General features: G+C 40.8%; 6 protein-coding genes across 6 annotated transcripts; 1 reads left to right on the forward strand and 5 right to left on the reverse strand.

The window, feature by feature from the left end:
• Window positions 1-30: 30 nt before the first annotated feature.
• Window positions 31-527, reverse strand: REH1_1 (zinc finger protein reh1; the record flags this gene model as incomplete). Its single annotated transcript, XM_064825618.1, has 2 exons — window positions 31-426; window positions 498-527. 2 exons carry the CDS (start codon window positions 525-527, stop codon window positions 31-33), a joined length of 426 nt encoding a protein of 141 aa, XP_064676836.1.
• Window positions 528-2,151: 1,624 nt separating this feature from the next.
• cnd1 (condensin complex non-SMC subunit Cnd1) lies at window positions 2,152-2,790 on the reverse strand (the record flags this gene model as incomplete). Its single annotated transcript, XM_064825619.1, has 1 exon — window positions 2,152-2,790. The coding sequence occupies one exon, from the start codon at window positions 2,788-2,790 to the stop codon at window positions 2,152-2,154; it is 639 nt and encodes a 212-aa protein (XP_064676837.1).
• Window positions 2,791-3,355: 565 nt separating this feature from the next.
• Window positions 3,356-6,411, reverse strand: USV1_3 (Up in starvation; the record flags this gene model as incomplete). Its single annotated transcript, XM_064825620.1, has 2 exons — window positions 3,356-3,899; window positions 3,959-6,411. 2 exons carry the CDS (start codon window positions 6,409-6,411, stop codon window positions 3,356-3,358), a joined length of 2,997 nt encoding a protein of 998 aa, XP_064676838.1.
• A 158-nt stretch (window positions 6,412-6,569) lies between these two features.
• On the reverse strand, window positions 6,570-7,137 carry ATC70_006345 (uncharacterized protein; the record flags this gene model as incomplete). Its single annotated transcript, XM_064825621.1, has 2 exons — window positions 6,570-6,943; window positions 6,999-7,137. 2 exons carry the CDS (start codon window positions 7,135-7,137, stop codon window positions 6,570-6,572), a joined length of 513 nt encoding a protein of 170 aa, XP_064676839.1.
• A 3,459-nt stretch (window positions 7,138-10,596) lies between these two features.
• On the forward strand, window positions 10,597-12,705 carry ATC70_006346 (uncharacterized protein; the record flags this gene model as incomplete). The annotated part of the gene is made up of 3 exons (XM_064825622.1): window positions 10,597-10,882; window positions 10,934-12,572; window positions 12,630-12,705. The coding sequence occupies 3 exons, from the start codon at window positions 10,597-10,599 to the stop codon at window positions 12,703-12,705; spliced, it is 2,001 nt and encodes a 666-aa protein (XP_064676840.1).
• A 6-nt stretch (window positions 12,706-12,711) lies between these two features.
• Window positions 12,712-15,254, reverse strand: ATC70_006347 (uncharacterized protein; the record flags this gene model as incomplete). The annotated part of the gene is made up of 7 exons (XM_064825623.1): window positions 12,712-13,041; window positions 13,100-13,561; window positions 13,622-13,953; window positions 14,016-14,064; window positions 14,125-14,806; window positions 14,891-15,015; window positions 15,078-15,254. The coding sequence occupies 7 exons, from the start codon at window positions 15,252-15,254 to the stop codon at window positions 12,712-12,714; spliced, it is 2,157 nt and encodes a 718-aa protein (XP_064676841.1).
• Between the last annotated feature and the right edge of the window lie 2,546 nt (window positions 15,255-17,800).

Genomic DNA, 17,800 nt, shown 5'->3' on the forward strand with positions numbered 1-17,800 from the left:
GAGAATGATGAACCCTGAGATTGGCAGACATTAGATGTAATCAAGGTAATCAACATATTTGTGGTCTGCCGCTCTACAAGGCTCATCGTCGGCCTCAAACAGGTACGTAACCACGTCTTTGTGGAAACGTACCTGCCGAGAACCCCTCTCGTTGCCAGCAAACTCTTTCTCCACAGGAACTGTATCATTGAAAGAGCTGCTTCCATCCCCCACTGAAGGTAATTCGGATAAAGAAGAAGAAGGTAGAGGCGGATTGGAAGAGGAGGGAGGTGCAACTGGAGGAGTAAGATGAGAGGAGATAGATGGCTCCCCTTGAAGGACAAGAGTAGTATCCTGTCTCTTCAAAGGTCGCTCATCCAACTCATCATCTGCCGACTTTCTCTTTCTACTGCTGCGGATGCTAGTGGTAGAGGTAGGAGCAGAGAACTAGGCATGAATGCTTATATGTCAGTACGAAATATTGCTTTGCGGTAGTTGTCTTGTGTCATGGTACTTACACTGTATTCATAGCCTGAGCGTAACAACATTTTAATAGTAATTATTCAAACGAGAACAAAAAGTAAAGAGGGAGAATTTACAGCATGAATGCACCTTTATACCTTCAATTGCCTTCAAAAAATAGTGTTTTAGTTTCTTTTTTGATAGCAATACGCGTCAATAAAGCATGACAGAATGAGATGCCACTTTCCCCCATGTATTCTACAGTTAATTTGAGACATCACCAAAAGTAAAGCAACTTTCAATTATCATTTCCCGTAGAGTTAGAAGTAAATGTAGTGCTTAGTATCCTTCCCTTCAATTTTGCAACAGCACTTTTCATAACAAAAACTTTTACAGGTTCCTATACCTGTGTAACAAAAGTCATCACAAGATCACGGAGGAGTTTTGTCTTACCGTTTCGAGCTTAATCTATATCCTGAACAGCAATGTCAATAAAAGACGGGATCAAAAAATTATTATCGAGCAAAATATCGTATAAAGCATCAAATACCCTGATAGTGTGAGTCTTTTGACCTTCCACTGGCATGTGAAAGCCACTCATAGCTGTTGATTTGACTCTCTTACAATGCACTTCGTCTGTAGCAATACAAAAAATTCATTTAAGGGCCCACAGCATACTAATAGCAGACCTTACTACTCGAAAGTAAGTAAAATACAGCTTGATTTGGATGCATTTGAGATGTGATTTCTCAGGTCAGAAGCCGTTTTAGGCCCCTAGAATTGCACCAAACGATCACTCTCATCTAGCACTTACTTACTGACACATTTGCTCAACTTTTTTTTGGGATCGCCAAGAAACTATGATAGGGTGGCCAAAGTTATTTTTGGTCTTGCAACCAATTGGTCGAAAAAAACGCCCAAAACCTTAAATAATGCCCACCTCAAGAGTTGGGCATTCTGCATAATTTTCTTCATTTTTTGAAAAAAACAGTTACAAGTCTAGTGTAATAAGAGTGCAATGATTCTGTAAAAAAAATAATATATATATCTACTAGGGAGGGGCGGATTGGTGTTACTATTTGCATGTCTTTAAACTTGGGCAATATTTATTAGAAAACATGAAAAATATTTTTGGGCGAGTAGTATTAGGATCAAGTGATGGATTTATTGTGATAAAAGTACTGTATATAATGAGTAGTAATGACAGATATTTTCACTACCGTTCAATGCTTGTCAAAAAAAAAACTATCTATATATATATGTGTGTGTGTTATACTAATGTTTCAATCATGCGGATTGAAACGTATGTAATGTAGATCATTACATCTAGCTGTTTCTTCTGCCACTGATTGCTCCTTCAATTTTTCCTCTCATCTCTTGATATACTCACGCTTCTTTCAAATTATAAATGTAATCAAAACAAGTTGTAGATTGATAAAAAGGAAAGGATATGAGACCACATTGACAGCAGCAGATCAAGGATGGCCAATGTTGTAGGGCATTCGATTGGTGCTGTTTTTTAACCAGAAAACGCCCAAAAACAACTTTGGCCGCCCTATGAGGTACTTTTTTTTTTATTGATTGCTCCGTGTAAGTAGGTCCCTAGGGCACTACCAAGAGGCGGGCGCAATTGATATGATATTCAATTATATTTAGGATAAAGCGATAGATGACAGGAACAGATGATAGATGACAATTGTGATTAGAGAATTACAATTGCTTGTGAATTTCAGTTTGGGCATGTAGTTGAAGGAGCTCGTTCTTGATCTGCTGGACCACATCGATCCATATAAATGGAGTCGAGTGAAAGATCATACGAACTTGAGCTCGCCAAATGTTGCCAAGTGTTACCAGTACGACCATGTGAGCAGTGGTGTATGATTTGGAGACATACTTGATGTTTTCAAAGTCAAGCGAGGAACAGGCTTGGATAATATCACCAATCGAAACGGTTGGCCACAAAAATTCAAAGATGATAGCTTTCCAGATGGATGCCTTACTGGAACAGAGGAAAAGCAAGTGTACAGCATTTTCTTCGTTACCACAGATTGGGCAGAGAGGTGACTCAGCTATCTCAAAGTAGTGTAGCAGGCGTTTGGTCGGGATGGTGTGGGTGAGGAAGCGATAGATGACATTACGGTGGACAAGGTTCAGGGACAGAGACCAGAAGAAATTCCAGTTGGACCTGGCGATGCTGGAGATATGAGCCTTGATGCATGCTGTGCGGAATGCTCTGGTTGAAATCTGTCGAGTGAGTCCTTGCTGGCTGTTGAAGTCATAGGAATCAATGAACGGTTTAAAGGAGATGTCGGTTGTGCGATTGGTGCCATCCTGATGGGGTTGTAGCATGAGGTTAAAGTACGGTTGGATATGTACTTTGTTCTCGTTGATTTGCCTCAGGATTTTCTTGCAAGCGCGTCGAATGTCAGCTGGGATGGTTCCTATGAGGTACCTCTCATGGTTTTTATCGAAAATCAAACGACCAAGTTTTTCACCCCAAAAATGAAGGTTTTTACTATGATACATTAAATAAAAACGTTCTTATCGATCCAAAGCAACCTCTGAAGCCTCATTTGTGATACTTTCATATGCAAAATATCGACGATTTTGCTAAAAACCTCATTTCCTATTTTTAAAGATTGCTCAGTAGGTTTAGTCATAATATCTTTTATAATTAGCACCATTGGATGCGCCTTAAAAAGTACGCCAAGAAAGCTTAAGGCTGTACAGGATAATCACCTCAATTTATATAGTCGAATTTGACAAAATAGAATAAATCAATTCGAAATCGACCAAATCTATCCAATCTTGGCCAGATAAAACGAAAGCTTGAATCTTGCGAGTATAATAATAAGTGACAAATTAGTAAAGCGGTCTCTTGAAAAAGCCAGATTGAGCACATTACCTTGAAGACTCAAGCGTCCGCTAATACAGCACCGCTGCCGTCCCTTTTCTCGTTTCTGCTGCAGAAAGAGGTGGTCTTGGAAATAATGCCAGTGTTGGATTGACTGGGTTTTGGATTGAATACAGGCAATGGCTGCTTGAACAAGAGAATGGAAAGCCCAGAGACAGCGATGGCCAAAGCAGATGTCTTGTCTCTACCTTGAATGGCTCTGTAATTGAGAACGGACACACAGGCAGGATTTAAGCACAGGAATGCACCATGAATGGACCTTGTCTTGGTCTTACCATCCTTTGCTTTGATGGTTTGTGAGGGATGAGAGGTGGGCCCAAAGCAGTACATGCACGTCTGGGATGTCTTGCGTTCGTTGGTAGTATGCACAGTGGCGACAGATGAATGTAAGCGAGGCTTCCATTTTCCACCATACTTCAAATGACCCTTCAAACGAGAGCCGACACAAAGACCACCATCTCCAATGAACATTGCAAGTGACGTTTGGGGACGAACACCAGCACAAAAGGATCTTTCACGCGAAGCAAAACGAGAACGGAAACGCCTGTCGATATGCTCAACCTTGTTAGAGTATTTTGCTTCTTTGAGTGGTAGAACGCTCACAATGCTGGGCCATTGCTTCTGTGTGCATCAAGATTTGACACAACATCCTCTACCTCTTTGGCTCTGAACACACTGGATCTCGGCAATTGCTGCTCAATCTCTTGAACCTTCTTTCCTTCTTCTGTTGTTTTTTTGTCTTTCAAAGTGATCTTTTGCCTCATAAATTGGCCAGAACCAAAGTCGACATCTTCAGCACGCATCTTGTATGACTCTGGCAGAGGTTCAAATGTTGTTGTCTGACCACGATCATTAGCAGTAGCACCGGCGTCGTCATCATCACCATTGGGATCTCCATCGCATTTAACACTGCCATCACGAATTTCATCCTTGTCACTAGCATCGTTCGTAATAACTTGATCAACGCCATTGCCATCGTTACCAGCAGCAGTACCAGTACTATCAGACAAATTGCCTTCATCAGCATTGAGATGGGTGAGAGGAGAGAATCTATTATGCAGTGGCAAGTGATATTTGTATTTGTTCAGATTCATGCCAATAGTTTCTGTCATTACAGCCAGCCCGTTATCAGTACCCGAAAACACCATTGAATCGAGATGTTGGTCAGAAGTAGGAGGCTCGTAATTTGATACAAGAGGGATGTCTTTGTTTCTATATTCAATGGCTTTCCTTGTCAAAAAGGCACGAGTTCTCATGTTGGACAGTTGTTGCTTGATCTGTTTGATGGCGATGAACAACTGGTATCTTTGAGCCTTCGGCTCTTTGATTTCTTGGTGTTTGCTACGATCAGTGTGCCACTGCTTCTTCAAGTCCTTGATCCTTGAAGAATACTGCTCCTTCTTGTGGTCCTTGTTTGCAGCCTTCAGCTCATCAGACACAGTCTTGATATTGGTTTCCAGCTGATCAATGTCCTTCTTCAATGCTTGATTAGTTCTGGTTTGAAGCTCTCTCACGGTATCCCAATCAATATCTAGAGGTTTTTTCGCATTGGAAACTAACTTGTTGGAACTTGGTTTGGTGCCCAGAATACGGACAGAGGTAAGACCAGGCAGGATGGTAAGGTTGTGAGCAAATGTCAGGCCAAAGGACTTGCAGGCTTGCGTGATGGCACGAATGTCGAAAAAAGAATTAAACACGGCATCCTTGTATTGTATTGCTATTCCAACGTTTTCTATGACAAATCCTTGAAAGTCAAAGATATCCATTTGATCATCACCTCTAGTACATAAGGCATACAGAGAGGCCGCGTCCACACGCATTGCATGTAATGAGCCACAGGAAGAAATTGGACACAGATCCACGGCAAACTTGTGGTAGCCAACAGAGCAAAAGATATCATTGGCCAACAATAAGAATGGCAACTGGAAGCCAATGTAGCTATAATGATCTCTAGTGGGTATATAAGGCAGCAATAAGTTTCCCAGAAGCATGCACACGCGATTCTCTTCTTCCGTGATATCGGGACGTTCCTTCTTGAGCTGTATATGGGTAATAGACTTTCCAGCTTGCCTCACCAAGAGATTTCTCAGGGTAGCTTTGAGAATCATAATTCGTCTTCTAGGCAGATCACGGATGCCTTCCTCTTCTTCTTGGTCATCTTCTTCATCTATCAGTTCAGAAAGGGGGAGCAGTTCGTCAATAGGCATATCAGCACTATCAGGATCAAAACTAGCATTGGAGGCAGTAACAGCGTCAGAAGTGCCAGAGGGAGCAGTAGGAATAGATACAGTTGTAGTAAAAGAGCCTGAACCAGAAGCAGATACAGCAGCTTGATCAAGTGTAGTACCAGAAGTAGAAACAGACTTGACAGGACGCTTGGCATCAGCGTACATGTGAGTTATGCGCTCTTGACTATTTCTGGCCAGCTTCGCCCAGTTGTTGTCTTCTGATTTGCCCTGTGCCTTTCTTTGATATCTTTGCAGTTTGTACTTCTCTGATCGGATGGCGTTGTGAAACGAGTTTCTGGTCGAATTGACAACTTGCTCGGGTTGCTTCTTTGCTTTGGTTTGTTGACGTTTCCAGTAATGCGACTCTCGTTTTGGGGCGAGATGCACGCGAAGAAGAATATCCAGTAGCTTGTTCAGTGATTTGTTAAATACCTTATTACTTGCCCACATGTTTTCGAGATTTGTTTTGTACAATCCTCGAGCCACCATCATGAGTTCATTAGCAGGTTGAGGCGTATCCCTTACGATAGCACCAAGTATTGGTGCATTGGCGGACGACAGAGCAGCAAATGTAGGATGCGAGATCTTGGTACCTCTTTGGCCAAACAAAGCAGTATGCAGATAATCAATGTGTCTGCTCTGGAAAAGATCCTTGACACCGTTGCAAAAAGCCGTAGACTTCAAGGCATTAGAGGGCAATGGAGGAGCAGAGGTAGTGACATCCGTTTTCATATTGTAGCCTGCTGGGAGGATGCCTTGTATTTGGAAACCACGAGCTTTCTTCAGCTGAATATTACCACTACAAGCTAAGAGCTGCGAGGACTTCATTGAGAGCATCAATGTATATATCATCAATTGCAAGTCCATAACATAGTCAGATACATCATGCAATGCAGTATTTAGCTTCTGCAAAAATGACTCGACAAGATTGGAAGGCACATCCTTTCGTAAAAGGCTCTTGAAAGACACGGTACAAGTGCGGTATTCTACATTGTCTGGGGGGGAGCTTCAACCATGGATATATCAGAGGGATTATGCGAGATTGAAGACATTGCTGCATGTGAAGGGGCGCCAGACACAGAAGACATGTCGGATGCCATGTCCATGCCAGAGAGGTCGCGGCGAAGAAACGCTACAGAGTCAGAAGGAGCAATAACCGGTGTAGCTGGGATGGATGCACTTTCACCAGTGGATGTAGACGTAGTGGCCTGAGGCTGTAAAGATACCACAACAGCATTGAAGTGATCCTTGACGTACTCTTGAAAGTATTGAAAGTTTTGATTAGTACCATGGTGTTCAAGATGATTTTTCAACTCATCTTTGGCGCATTGACAGATCTTTTCAGCAGTAGTAATGACACCTAGGGGGGAGCCTCTTCACTGAGAGTAATACTTTCTTGAGTACATCCAATTTACTGGGCTTGTCAATGATGGGCCTTGCTTTGTTTTCGATGATTTCCCTCATTGCTTGAAAAAAACTATCCATCAAACGCTGCGGCGAGGCACCGAATGATTTGGGCCTTTTGACAACAGGCTGATAACTTGATGTGGACATGGCATTTGTGGATGCTACAGCTTCATATTCTCTTTTTTTTTCCCTTTAGCAACGACTCTTCTTTGGGGAGGACGACTGGTTTGAGTGCCGGTAAACAGATCCTTTTGCTCTACTTTTGTTCGCACACTAGACATTTGACACAGAAACAAATAACTAGACAAGAAAAATGTGAGTATTTGTAATGGTACGGCGATTAACCAGATCAATACATACTGTAACAAGAGTAGTGCTTTATAGATTTGGTTATAAATAAGAGATGTCAAGACACAAAAATATGACGAGAACTAAGAAATGGCTTTAGATAGTGTTGATGCTACGCAAACAAAGAGTGTAAAGGAACGAGAAAGAGTGGAGAGAAGAGAAATACATACTGAGAATGGATGCAGATTTCATGAAGGAATACTTCAAGCGATTTTACAAGTCAGGCATCAATATATCATATCTAGAACAAGTTTAGGGTGTCTTAAATAATGTTGTCAATAGCTGTTTGACAGATGCAGAGATATGCCGCTGCATATTAGACAACAGTTATTTTTACATTATTCAAATGTTACCTATCTTGTCCTGAAAACAAGACACACAAGCTTGATCAATAAAAAGTTGTATAAAAAGCAAATAAAGCATTGTGCAATTCAATAAGTACAAATACATCCGCTAACATTACAATGAAATACTGGAAGAGGGTACACTTGCTTTACAACTGCTCCACAACTAATACCAAGTATCTGCCTGTGAAGCAAATATTTAATTGTGCAAGAGCTCTGTAAATTAAGCTGTGTGTACGTTTGATATTCAGTATACAATAGACTAGCCGATCAATCTCGCTACACTCGATGACGATGTCGCCCTGCGGGCTCTCGCCGAAAACATCTTATATCAGATATAATAAAATTTTGATATATCAAGTAGATTTTAAACAATCAATTATTAGTAAAAGGTTATCTAAAAGCCAGGAGGAGGAGGAGAGGAGATATCTCCCTCGGCATCTTTTTGCTTATACACTGATATTAAACGAAGCCTATTATTGAGACGATGTGAAAGAGAATTCAAGTTTTATGCAGCATTCATACACGACAATCTCCATATTCTGATAGTAGAATTGTCATACCATTCGCTACTGCTGATGCTCTTAAGATGGCGTATAAAGCTGGTTATGCGCAAATACAGGACTTGTGTAAGATCTACAGCGCTTTTTTGAGATATTGTCATTGCAAAAGACGCCTTTATGAGGCAAAACTCTCCAAAAAAAAGCCTTCAAGCCAAACAATTGTTCATTCAACTTCATTGTCCCCATTTAATAAGCATTGCAATCATCATTGTCATCATTAGAAGGGCATTTGGTCAGCCAGTAGCAGCGCCGCCGCCAAAATTGATTCAAACTCAGTTTTTTTTTTTTATTCAAGATTGGACAGATTTCGTCTTTTTTCGACTTGACAGAACAATTTTGTGATGTTCGACTATATAAATTGTGATAATCATCCGATGCTTCCTAACACATTCTTGAAGTACTTTTCAAGGCTCTTCCAATGGTACCAAGTAATATAGATGTTTTGAATAAACTTATTGAATGATTTATGAAAATATGAAAAGAGATTTTTGGCCAATATGTCGAGATTTTGCATATCAAAGTCCCACAAAGATGATTTCAGAGGTTGCTTTGGATCGAGAGAAACATTTTGATTTAAGATACACCATAGTAAAAGTCTTCATTTTCAAGGTAAAAAACGCGATCGTTTGATTTTCGATGAAAACCATGAGGTACCCCTCCTGGTTTTTGGTCGATTTTTGGCCATGCTTTTTAGATCTTCAAAAAGTTGAGCAAAAGTGTCAGGAAGTTACTGCTACTCAAGTACAATTGTTTAGCGTTATTCCGGCGGTTCAGGAAGGTCTACATGTCGAAATATGAAGGCTTGAAAGCTGTCAAGTTTGGCTATGTATTGCTTTATAGCTTTTATTTACACGGCATGAAGCGTATCCTTGGTAGCTAAAATTTTCTGGAGGAAGGGCATTTCTGCGGCCTGTGCAATTTCTAGTTCAGATAGAACAAATATTGATTTTGGTAAAGCTAATTCGTGCAAATTCTGATGCGTTATGTTGTTGATAGGTCTATTTGTAATGGAAATGAAAGCCTGAATTTGCTGCTTGAATACTATGGTTTTGCACCTTCGCTTCGCTGAGGTAAACTCCCTTTATAGGTCAACGTTACCAAATGTTGAATTAGATGCCAAGTCTCCCTCCCCAGTGCCAGCTTCGCCAGTGGTTTTTTCGAACCTTGTACGGTACTCAGCGCTTTAAATTTTTTACGTCTCTGACCTCTGATTGGTCATTCCGACGTTTTTATATATATAGCTTGCTGGTAAATATATTAGAGATGATGATGATTGGCAGATGTCAGACATTAAGCTCGCAAGATTCAAGGCGTGCGATCAAAGGGTAATCGGAGCTTTAATTAGGCTTTGCTGGCAAAGTCAATGCTTTCCGTTTTATGAAGGTAATGGATACTTTTGAAACTAATAAGAAGGGGATTGCAGATCGAATAATACTATCGCGTAGTCTCACTATGTTTATTTAATTTCGTTATGTAGTTTTGCATTTAAATAGCACCAGTCCGCCTGGATAGCCAGCGAAGCATTCGTAAGCCCAGTGTGCTTTACAGGCTTTGAATGAGTCTAGCGATTATATGTAAAATTGAAAGCATCTAGCTATTCTAATTTCATTGTATGATGGTGCTTGGATATGTTGGGATGTCTGGTCATTGAAATGAGTGGAAGCATTTAACAGATCAACAATAGCATATACTGTAATGCATCTCACAGTCCCTTTCAGCTTTGCAACATTTGTACCGATTCCCTGTCTTGATTAAGCTTACATTTTGGTCTGATTTCATCGCACTGCATAGCATGCATCATTTTCAGCAAAGCCAAAAGCTGCAACTCGTAAAATCTCAAGCAAATCAGGGTGGTTTTTCTGGAGAAGAATTGATTTAATCTCACATTGGATGTGTGGTGGTTGCACCTAATGTTGACATTGACATGTCGAATAAATACAACTACTTAATGAAATGTCATCAGCTTGCACAAGCAATTCAGGCATGTCTATTCAAGGGAAACCACTGTGAAATGGCCATTTATCGAGAATTGAAAGTTTTTGGTAATGAGCGATATGAAATTGATGATGGAGACACAAAAAAAAAAAAAAAAACTTTTCAACACAAACATTCGTGATTGGTTAATTTGCTGCGAAAAAAGTAAGATGAAAGAGAAAGAGGAGGAATCCTATTGTTATAAATGAGAAGGCTTGTACTCTTTACCTTTCCCACTCTTGCTTTTCCTTTAAACTTACTGAACTCCGTAATTCAACACTTTGGTTCCTCGAAATTAAATAGAGCTAAAAGTTTCGCATAATTTTGGATACAACAAGCATAAATATCATCAACAATCAGCACATCTTCTGTTAAAAATGGCCCGTGTTCATATGTTCAAGTCTTCTGTTGATAAGCAGAACAAAGATGTAAACTTACCGCAAGAGACTCCCGCCCCACCTTCCGTTATAGACAATACCACCACCACAGAAGAAACTTCCTTGGACATTACAGCTGCTGATGCGCAATCACCTAAACAAAACAACACATTGTCTCAACTGCATCGCACCGAAAGTGCGGCTCTCACTGCGGCTCTGTTACAAAAGGCCTCTTCTGATATGGATGTTGCTGGTGCTGTTGCAGCTGTATTATCTGCCAAGCCAGGTAAGTTGTAGAATGAAGGGGCTAAAATGAAGGATACTCACATTGGGATAGACATGCTGAATGACTCATCTCAACAACAGTTTTTGTCTTCATTACAACAACAACAACACGATAAGAGCGAACACCAAGATGACACAAGCACTAGTTCTCAACAAAACAACGTCTCAACTGCTCCTGACATGCATCATCCACCGGAGACTATGATTGCAATGAGAGGTAATGAGAAATCAGAGACGACCACAGAGTTCATGGATCAAGCCGCAGCTGCCACGGCACTGCAATTACTGGGTCTTGCACAGCAAAACAATATGAATTCAGCAAACAGCAGCCCTCTCAAATCGAATACTACCTTATCGCAGCCCGTGAGTCAAGCAGATACCTTGAAGATGGATTACGCATCACCTACTACAGGCCAATACCAAGTATCACCTGAAAGCAATGTGATGATGATTGCCAACTATCCTACACTGGGCTCTCCTAACACCACACAACCCACTGCTACCCCCCACACTACTGCTACTACCACCACCACAGCGACAGCCGATACACCAGCTCCTGAAGATGTCAATCAAAAGAGAGGTGCTTGGACACGTGAAGAGGATGATTTACTACTGGCTGGTATAAAGAAATTTGGGTACGGTAGATGGAAGGAGATTGCTAGCATTATTCCCGGTAGAAAAGGCAAACAACTGAAACAGCGATGGGATAATACGTTAGCAGCGAAATACGTAGATCAGGAGTGGTTGCAGAGCAAGATAAAGGATGAAGGAGGAATGAGCAGTATGAAGAGCGGTGTTCCCGCCTCAGCGATAAGTAGAACCAATAAATCAAAGAACAAGACTTCACCACAAGCAACCAAAGCAGTAACAAACACTGCCCCTCTTCATACGCCAGATATCACAGATTGGACGATGATTGCGCAAAGAATATCCGAAAAATTAAGGGATGGCGATCATGGTGCGTTGGAAGCATTGATCTCTCAAGCACTGATCAACTCACTTCAGGCGACCAATGCCGCCGCATCTACAGCGACTCCTGCTGCAAGCGCCACCAATGCAGCAAACCCTATCAACAGCACTGTCCAAAACATACTCAACTATTCTGATCCCTCCCTCCTGCTATTTCCACAACAATTACCGCAACAACAACAAAAATTACAGCAATTGCAGCAGAAACAATCACAGCAATCATCAGCAAATGCAGCAGCAACTGGCAGTGTGGATTCGAGCAATCAAAATCCATTTTATATACCTGCTCTTCAGCAACAGGCACAACAAAGTCAGCAGCAACAACAGCAGCAGCAGCAGCAACAAAATCAAGAGCAACAGAGCCAGCAAGTAGTAGTGCCACCCAGTTCACAAGCAACAAAGAAACGTAGAAGATCTGATCCTGCTCTCGCGAATACCCAAAGTGATGCCATGAACATTTATGCCTCTGCTCAACCCATTACAACCACAGTGAACAACCAAACGCAAACCTATTATCCATGCCTATTTCCTGACTGCGGTAAAACATTTGCCAGACTGTATAACCTCAAAAGCCATTCAAGAACACATACAGATGATAGACCGTTTGTGTGCAATGTGTGTCATATTGCTTTCAGCAGAAATCATGACCTGAAACGACATGGCAAGATTCATGGTGGTGATAAACCCTACCGTTGTTCAGGATGCAGTAAGAGCTTTTCAAGGTAATGTATATACGGAGAAAGAGTATCACAGGAACGTCTACTAACTTGGATGGGCAGGTTGGATGCGTTGAAGAGACATAAGAGTAATCAAAGAAACAAGGCAACTTGTGTAAATACATCGCTTTCGCAATAAATCACTTTATTCATCTGTTTCATGCAACACGAGACGTTTTCCAACCTTCTTTCGCTGTTGGGTATTGCGTGGAGGAGAAGCACTGAGACTGGAAATATCAGTTTCACTGCCATTACTGAGATTGTCATTAGCTAATTTCACGAGATCACCATTATCAAAGTAGCTATAGCCATTGCTGTTGTCCATTTCAGCTTCTTGCATCTCCAAGACGCGTTGGCGTTGAGAAATACCGGTAGGGTACTTTTCTTTCAATAGCAAGGCTTGTACATCCGTTAAATACGTCTTGAGTGTGTCTAAAAATCTTTGTGTTTGTCTATGTTTTGAAGAAGCAACAAACTAGACAGCAGCATGGTTAGATACATGGACAAGTGTGATTGTCGGATGCCACACTTACAGCAATGCCATCTTCTTTGATAATGTAGCCAATGCCAAAACCATCTGATACAGTAGGTCCAAAGCCGAATAAACGCAGAGCAGGATTGCCGCAGTTGGATGTGCTAATGACAGTATGGTTCAAAGTCTTCCATCCACGGTCAGTGAAGATTCGAGGTTTCTTTTGATCCTTGTGCAGTCTATCCCACACACACTCCAATGCGTACAAATGACGATCTTGACCCAAGCCCATAGAGCACTCTCGCGTCAGCTTGGTGTGGTACTTGAGACCACTGCGAAGCGCTTCCAATTTCTCATGACTTGTGGCAGTCTTTGAATAAAAGACCTTTACAAAATTGACAGAGGCATTAGACACACTTCGGATAGCTTCAGTGCGGCCATGTAAAAATGTCTTGGTCATGGCAGGCTCATAGGTACATTCGCTCTTGCCATAAAGGCCGTAATAAGCAGCTTGGAAGGCCATCTAGCAGGTGCAGTGTGTTGGTAAGATATGGTTACCATATTTTATGACGACATTGCTTACCTGAACAAAGGCATCGGGACTCATCTTCATGTCAGTGATAAAGTATTTACCGTACTTGTTAAACTCAAGAACCTTTACTTCGTTTTGTAAAATCAAATCACTCAGACGAGTCTCTGCAAAACGTATTCCCAAGCGAAGTGGCTCGGTTAAATTCCACTCAATCTTGCGTGGGTTGATGTCAATGGACCCCACATTGCCTGGCTTGTTTTGACCGTCTCTCTTGTAGGAATGGAAGATGGATTTGGTCTGGCTGTTGATGGTTTTAGCAAAACGAAGGATGGTTTCTGTATAGATGTCTGATACATAACGGAGCACTGTATGACCATCCACACCTGTACATGTAATTATATTAGCTCATCATGAGTGTAACCAGACATAATAGGTAGAGTGTTACCAGTGTGCTCGAAATTGATGCCTGCACTACCATTTTTGCAGACGATAATCTAATGTGGATAAATAATTTAGACACAAACAGTTTAGAATAAAACTAGGCTGTAACTTACCTGAAGCTTATCATACCATCTATTCGTACAAGTTCCCACTTGCATGCCGTCAACAAGACGGTAAGTACCACACAACATGTTGGTACTCAATTCGTTGGTGTCAGCGGGTTCAACGTGATCAAGACAAACAATAAAGAGAGCACTATCAATCACTCGAAGCGCTTCACCATTGGTTTCATCCGACTGCAATTCTTCTCTCAATCTGGCCCAATTCAGCCGGTTTTCTGTTGTCAATACACCCATTGCGTTTTGAGAGATAGCAGAAGCAGGGGTCATGGCTGCATCTTTGCTAATTGCTCGCAAATTGGCTGAAATCTCCTTTTCAGTCAAAGCAATTCTGCCCTGTTCGTCAAACACTTCGAAATGATAAAACTGTGATTGAGCCATGACTACAATGTGCCTGGCATCGTCAGCTGGTGCAATGTAGCAACCGTCTCTTGTAGGCACCCGTGCGGTGGAGAACAGGCGTCCAAATTGAGACATACAGAGAGGGGTGCCTCGAAACACATCAGGCTCCAGGTTCTTGGATCGCAATGCTTCGATAAAGATCACGGTGGAAAAGATGAGTGACGAGGCTCTCACAATTTGGTCATTGCGCAATGGCGTTGGGTCGTCTTCGAGCAAAAAGAAGGGGTTCAAGTTCAATACCACTGGGTCAGTATGTTGCAGGTAGGAATCGTACCTATATACCATATCAAATGATTTACAATCAGGTATCACAATACATTTAAGGTTTATTTTGTGGGGAAATAGAATTCAGACTTACCAAAACTCTTCAATGTAAGAAGATTTATCCGTAGCGTAGGTTTGTAATTTAGCTTGAAGCTCTGGTCCTTCTCTTTGAAGGAATTCTTGAACGGCTAATTTAGTTTCTATATGCTCCTCTTCTGTCTAATGATATGGTGTGGTCAGCAATCAAGCCAAGAACGTCGTTTTCGCACGGTTATACTCACTTGCAATGGCTGCAGAGCAGCAAGATACTTCTCAGCAGTGTTTTCCAACTCAGGAATAGGTAGTTTCGGCAGTTTGTCCTGGAACTTGAAGGTCTCTCCACCACTGGGATCAGCGGGCAAGCTTGATTTTCTTTGTGTGGGAGATGTTGTAGGAGATACCAAGTCGGCTACAGTCATATTCATACAGGATTGAGGAATAAAAGAAGAGGAAATAAAAGCCAAAATGTGAGAATTTATGTTTGTTTGTTGATGCGCCGCTTAGATATTCTCCATCATAATAGTAAACCTGTGATCTCCCACAATGACAAAATAACATTTATGCCTGCAATTAAGGAATTAAGGGCTCCAATTGTACAACAGTAAAAGCCACTGTCCAGTCTATCATTTACGCGTTAATCTCCGGAAATCCCTCTTGTTGACTATCAGGCTTTGTGAATGTGACGATATGCCAGTAGAGAGTGACATGAGGGATGAAACAGCTGTCGTATACATGTATACATCACATGCTACATAAATTACATAATATGCAGTGTTTTCATATAAGCATGCTCTCGTGTTTGATGTTGATCTGCTGTTCATTGTATGTGCATCTCTCTCTATTACTAGCATTGAATGGATGTAAATTGCTTGTGCTTTCTTTTGTCATGTATTGTACACAGTAACCAACGATATTGCGATATGAGATATACAAAGTGTATGGCATCTATTGTGTGAATGATGCACCAGAGAGTCATACACAAGCTTGAATATATGGATAAGATGGCATGCTAGCTGATTGCAAATCACTGATGTGTAGTCAAGCAATGATAAATCATTAAATGACAACCTTTTTTCTTGTCCTTTCTTTCCACCACAAAAATGGGATTTATATTTCTTTCTTCCATCACTTTTTAGAGGCTATATATTGATATGGAGGAATTTTATGGTGCTCATGTTCAGCAGATACACCACATATGTTCATCAAGTCATTTTATAAAACTCAATACTGAAATGGAATATATCATTCTCATTCTAATATGTAGTTGGAGTTGCTCTTTTGGCGGGAATGTCCTAGAAGCTTCCCCAAAAAATGTCGCCGCAAAAAATCATATAAAGCATGTGCACTGACTTGGAGAAGAAGTAGTCTTTGCATTGATACACACGTGAGAGACAGCCTGTTAATATATTAACTGTAAATATCTAAATCAGCCATTTGTGCGCCTTTATCATGACATAATAAATGCTCAGTCCCTAGACACTTTTACAACCCTAACATGCAAACTGAGTTGCCAGGCATTTGTCAGGCCTGGCTCATATATGATTAGAGATTTTATACTAAATTACGATCAATCAACAATCAAGTTTCTTCCAACATTTTAGCTATTATTATTAACTTTACGATATCAGCCAAAGTTCTTTGGCAGTGTGAGCTACCTGAGCGTAGGTTGGTTTCCATGAAAGCGATGCGTAGGTCAGGAAACCACCCAAAGAGTCAAAAGGCTCATCGTAGCGTAATAAATTTATGGTCTCTAAACACTTTCAAGGTCTCAAAAAGAAAAGAGGTTAATCTGACAAGTATTCTGATAGATTGACGTTATTAAATATAGAATGCAAGAAGAATAGCATGGCTAATAACAATGCTATGCAATTTTCCACCTACTTTCCTTCATGATTCAAAGGGCATTGAGTTTGCCAGCTGGCCCCAAAGCCAAAATCAGTTCAAGTCCAGAATTATAATCTGTTCCAAATTGGCCAAATTTTGATTTTTTCCACTCGATTGAACTATTTTAATAGATTCGACTAAGCAAAATATGATAATCATCGTATGGTTCTTTAAGCTTTCTTGGAGTGCTTTTCAAGGTCCATCCAATGACACCAAGTAAAATAGATGTTCTGAATAAACTTGTTGAGCAATTTGTGAAAATACGAAAAGAGGTTTCTGGCCAAAAAGTCGAGATTTTACATATCAACGTTCTACAAAGATGATTTCAGGGGTTATGTTAGATCGATGGAAAAAATTTGAATCAATATATACCATAAGAAAAGTCCTCATTATCAAGATGAAAAACGCGATCGTTTGATTTTCGATGAAAACCATGAGGGGTACCTCATGCTTTTTGGTCGAATTTTGTCCATGTTTTTTCGGTCCACAAAAAGTTGAGCAAAAGTGTCATTAAGTGCTAAGTAAACGCAATTGTTTGGCAGAATTATTGCGGCCTAAAACGGGTTCTAACACCAGAAGACACATATATAATTCACACAGGCTTTGCTGTGATTTGCGTACTACTGAGCAGTAAGAGGTAATGCAGGTATACTGTCTGTTGTTTTCAAGTTTCTCTCATCGATACAAATTTAGGGCATCCTGAAGAGCCAAGATCTATAGCTATATGCCACGTATAAACGAATTTTACATTGTAACGGAAAGATAGCAAATGAAATTGTAGTACATTTCAAGAGATTTCTACATTATTTGAAGCGCTGTTCTGGACATTTGTGTCTTTTTAACTATCACATGAATTACCACTGATTGATGGTTAATCGTTATACCTTGCATTTATAGACGGCTGCTCTAAATCTTTAATTTCGATGGCCGGAGGTCTTTTGGCTGCATAATGTACTTGCAAGTGTGGTGTCTGTAGCATCACCTAACCAGATCCTGCATTCCTTTGCGTAACTTATGTTTGGCAGAAGTTATCTTATCTTCTTACTACTCTAAAAGGAAACATTTAAAGGAACCTGTTTGT

The sequence above is a fragment of the Mucor velutinosus genome (genome assembly GCF_035048745.1).
Source record: "Mucor velutinosus strain NIH1002 chromosome Unknown tig00001545, whole genome shotgun sequence".
In the NCBI taxonomy this organism is placed as follows: Eukaryota; Fungi; Mucoromycota; class Mucoromycetes; order Mucorales; family Mucoraceae; genus Mucor; species Mucor velutinosus.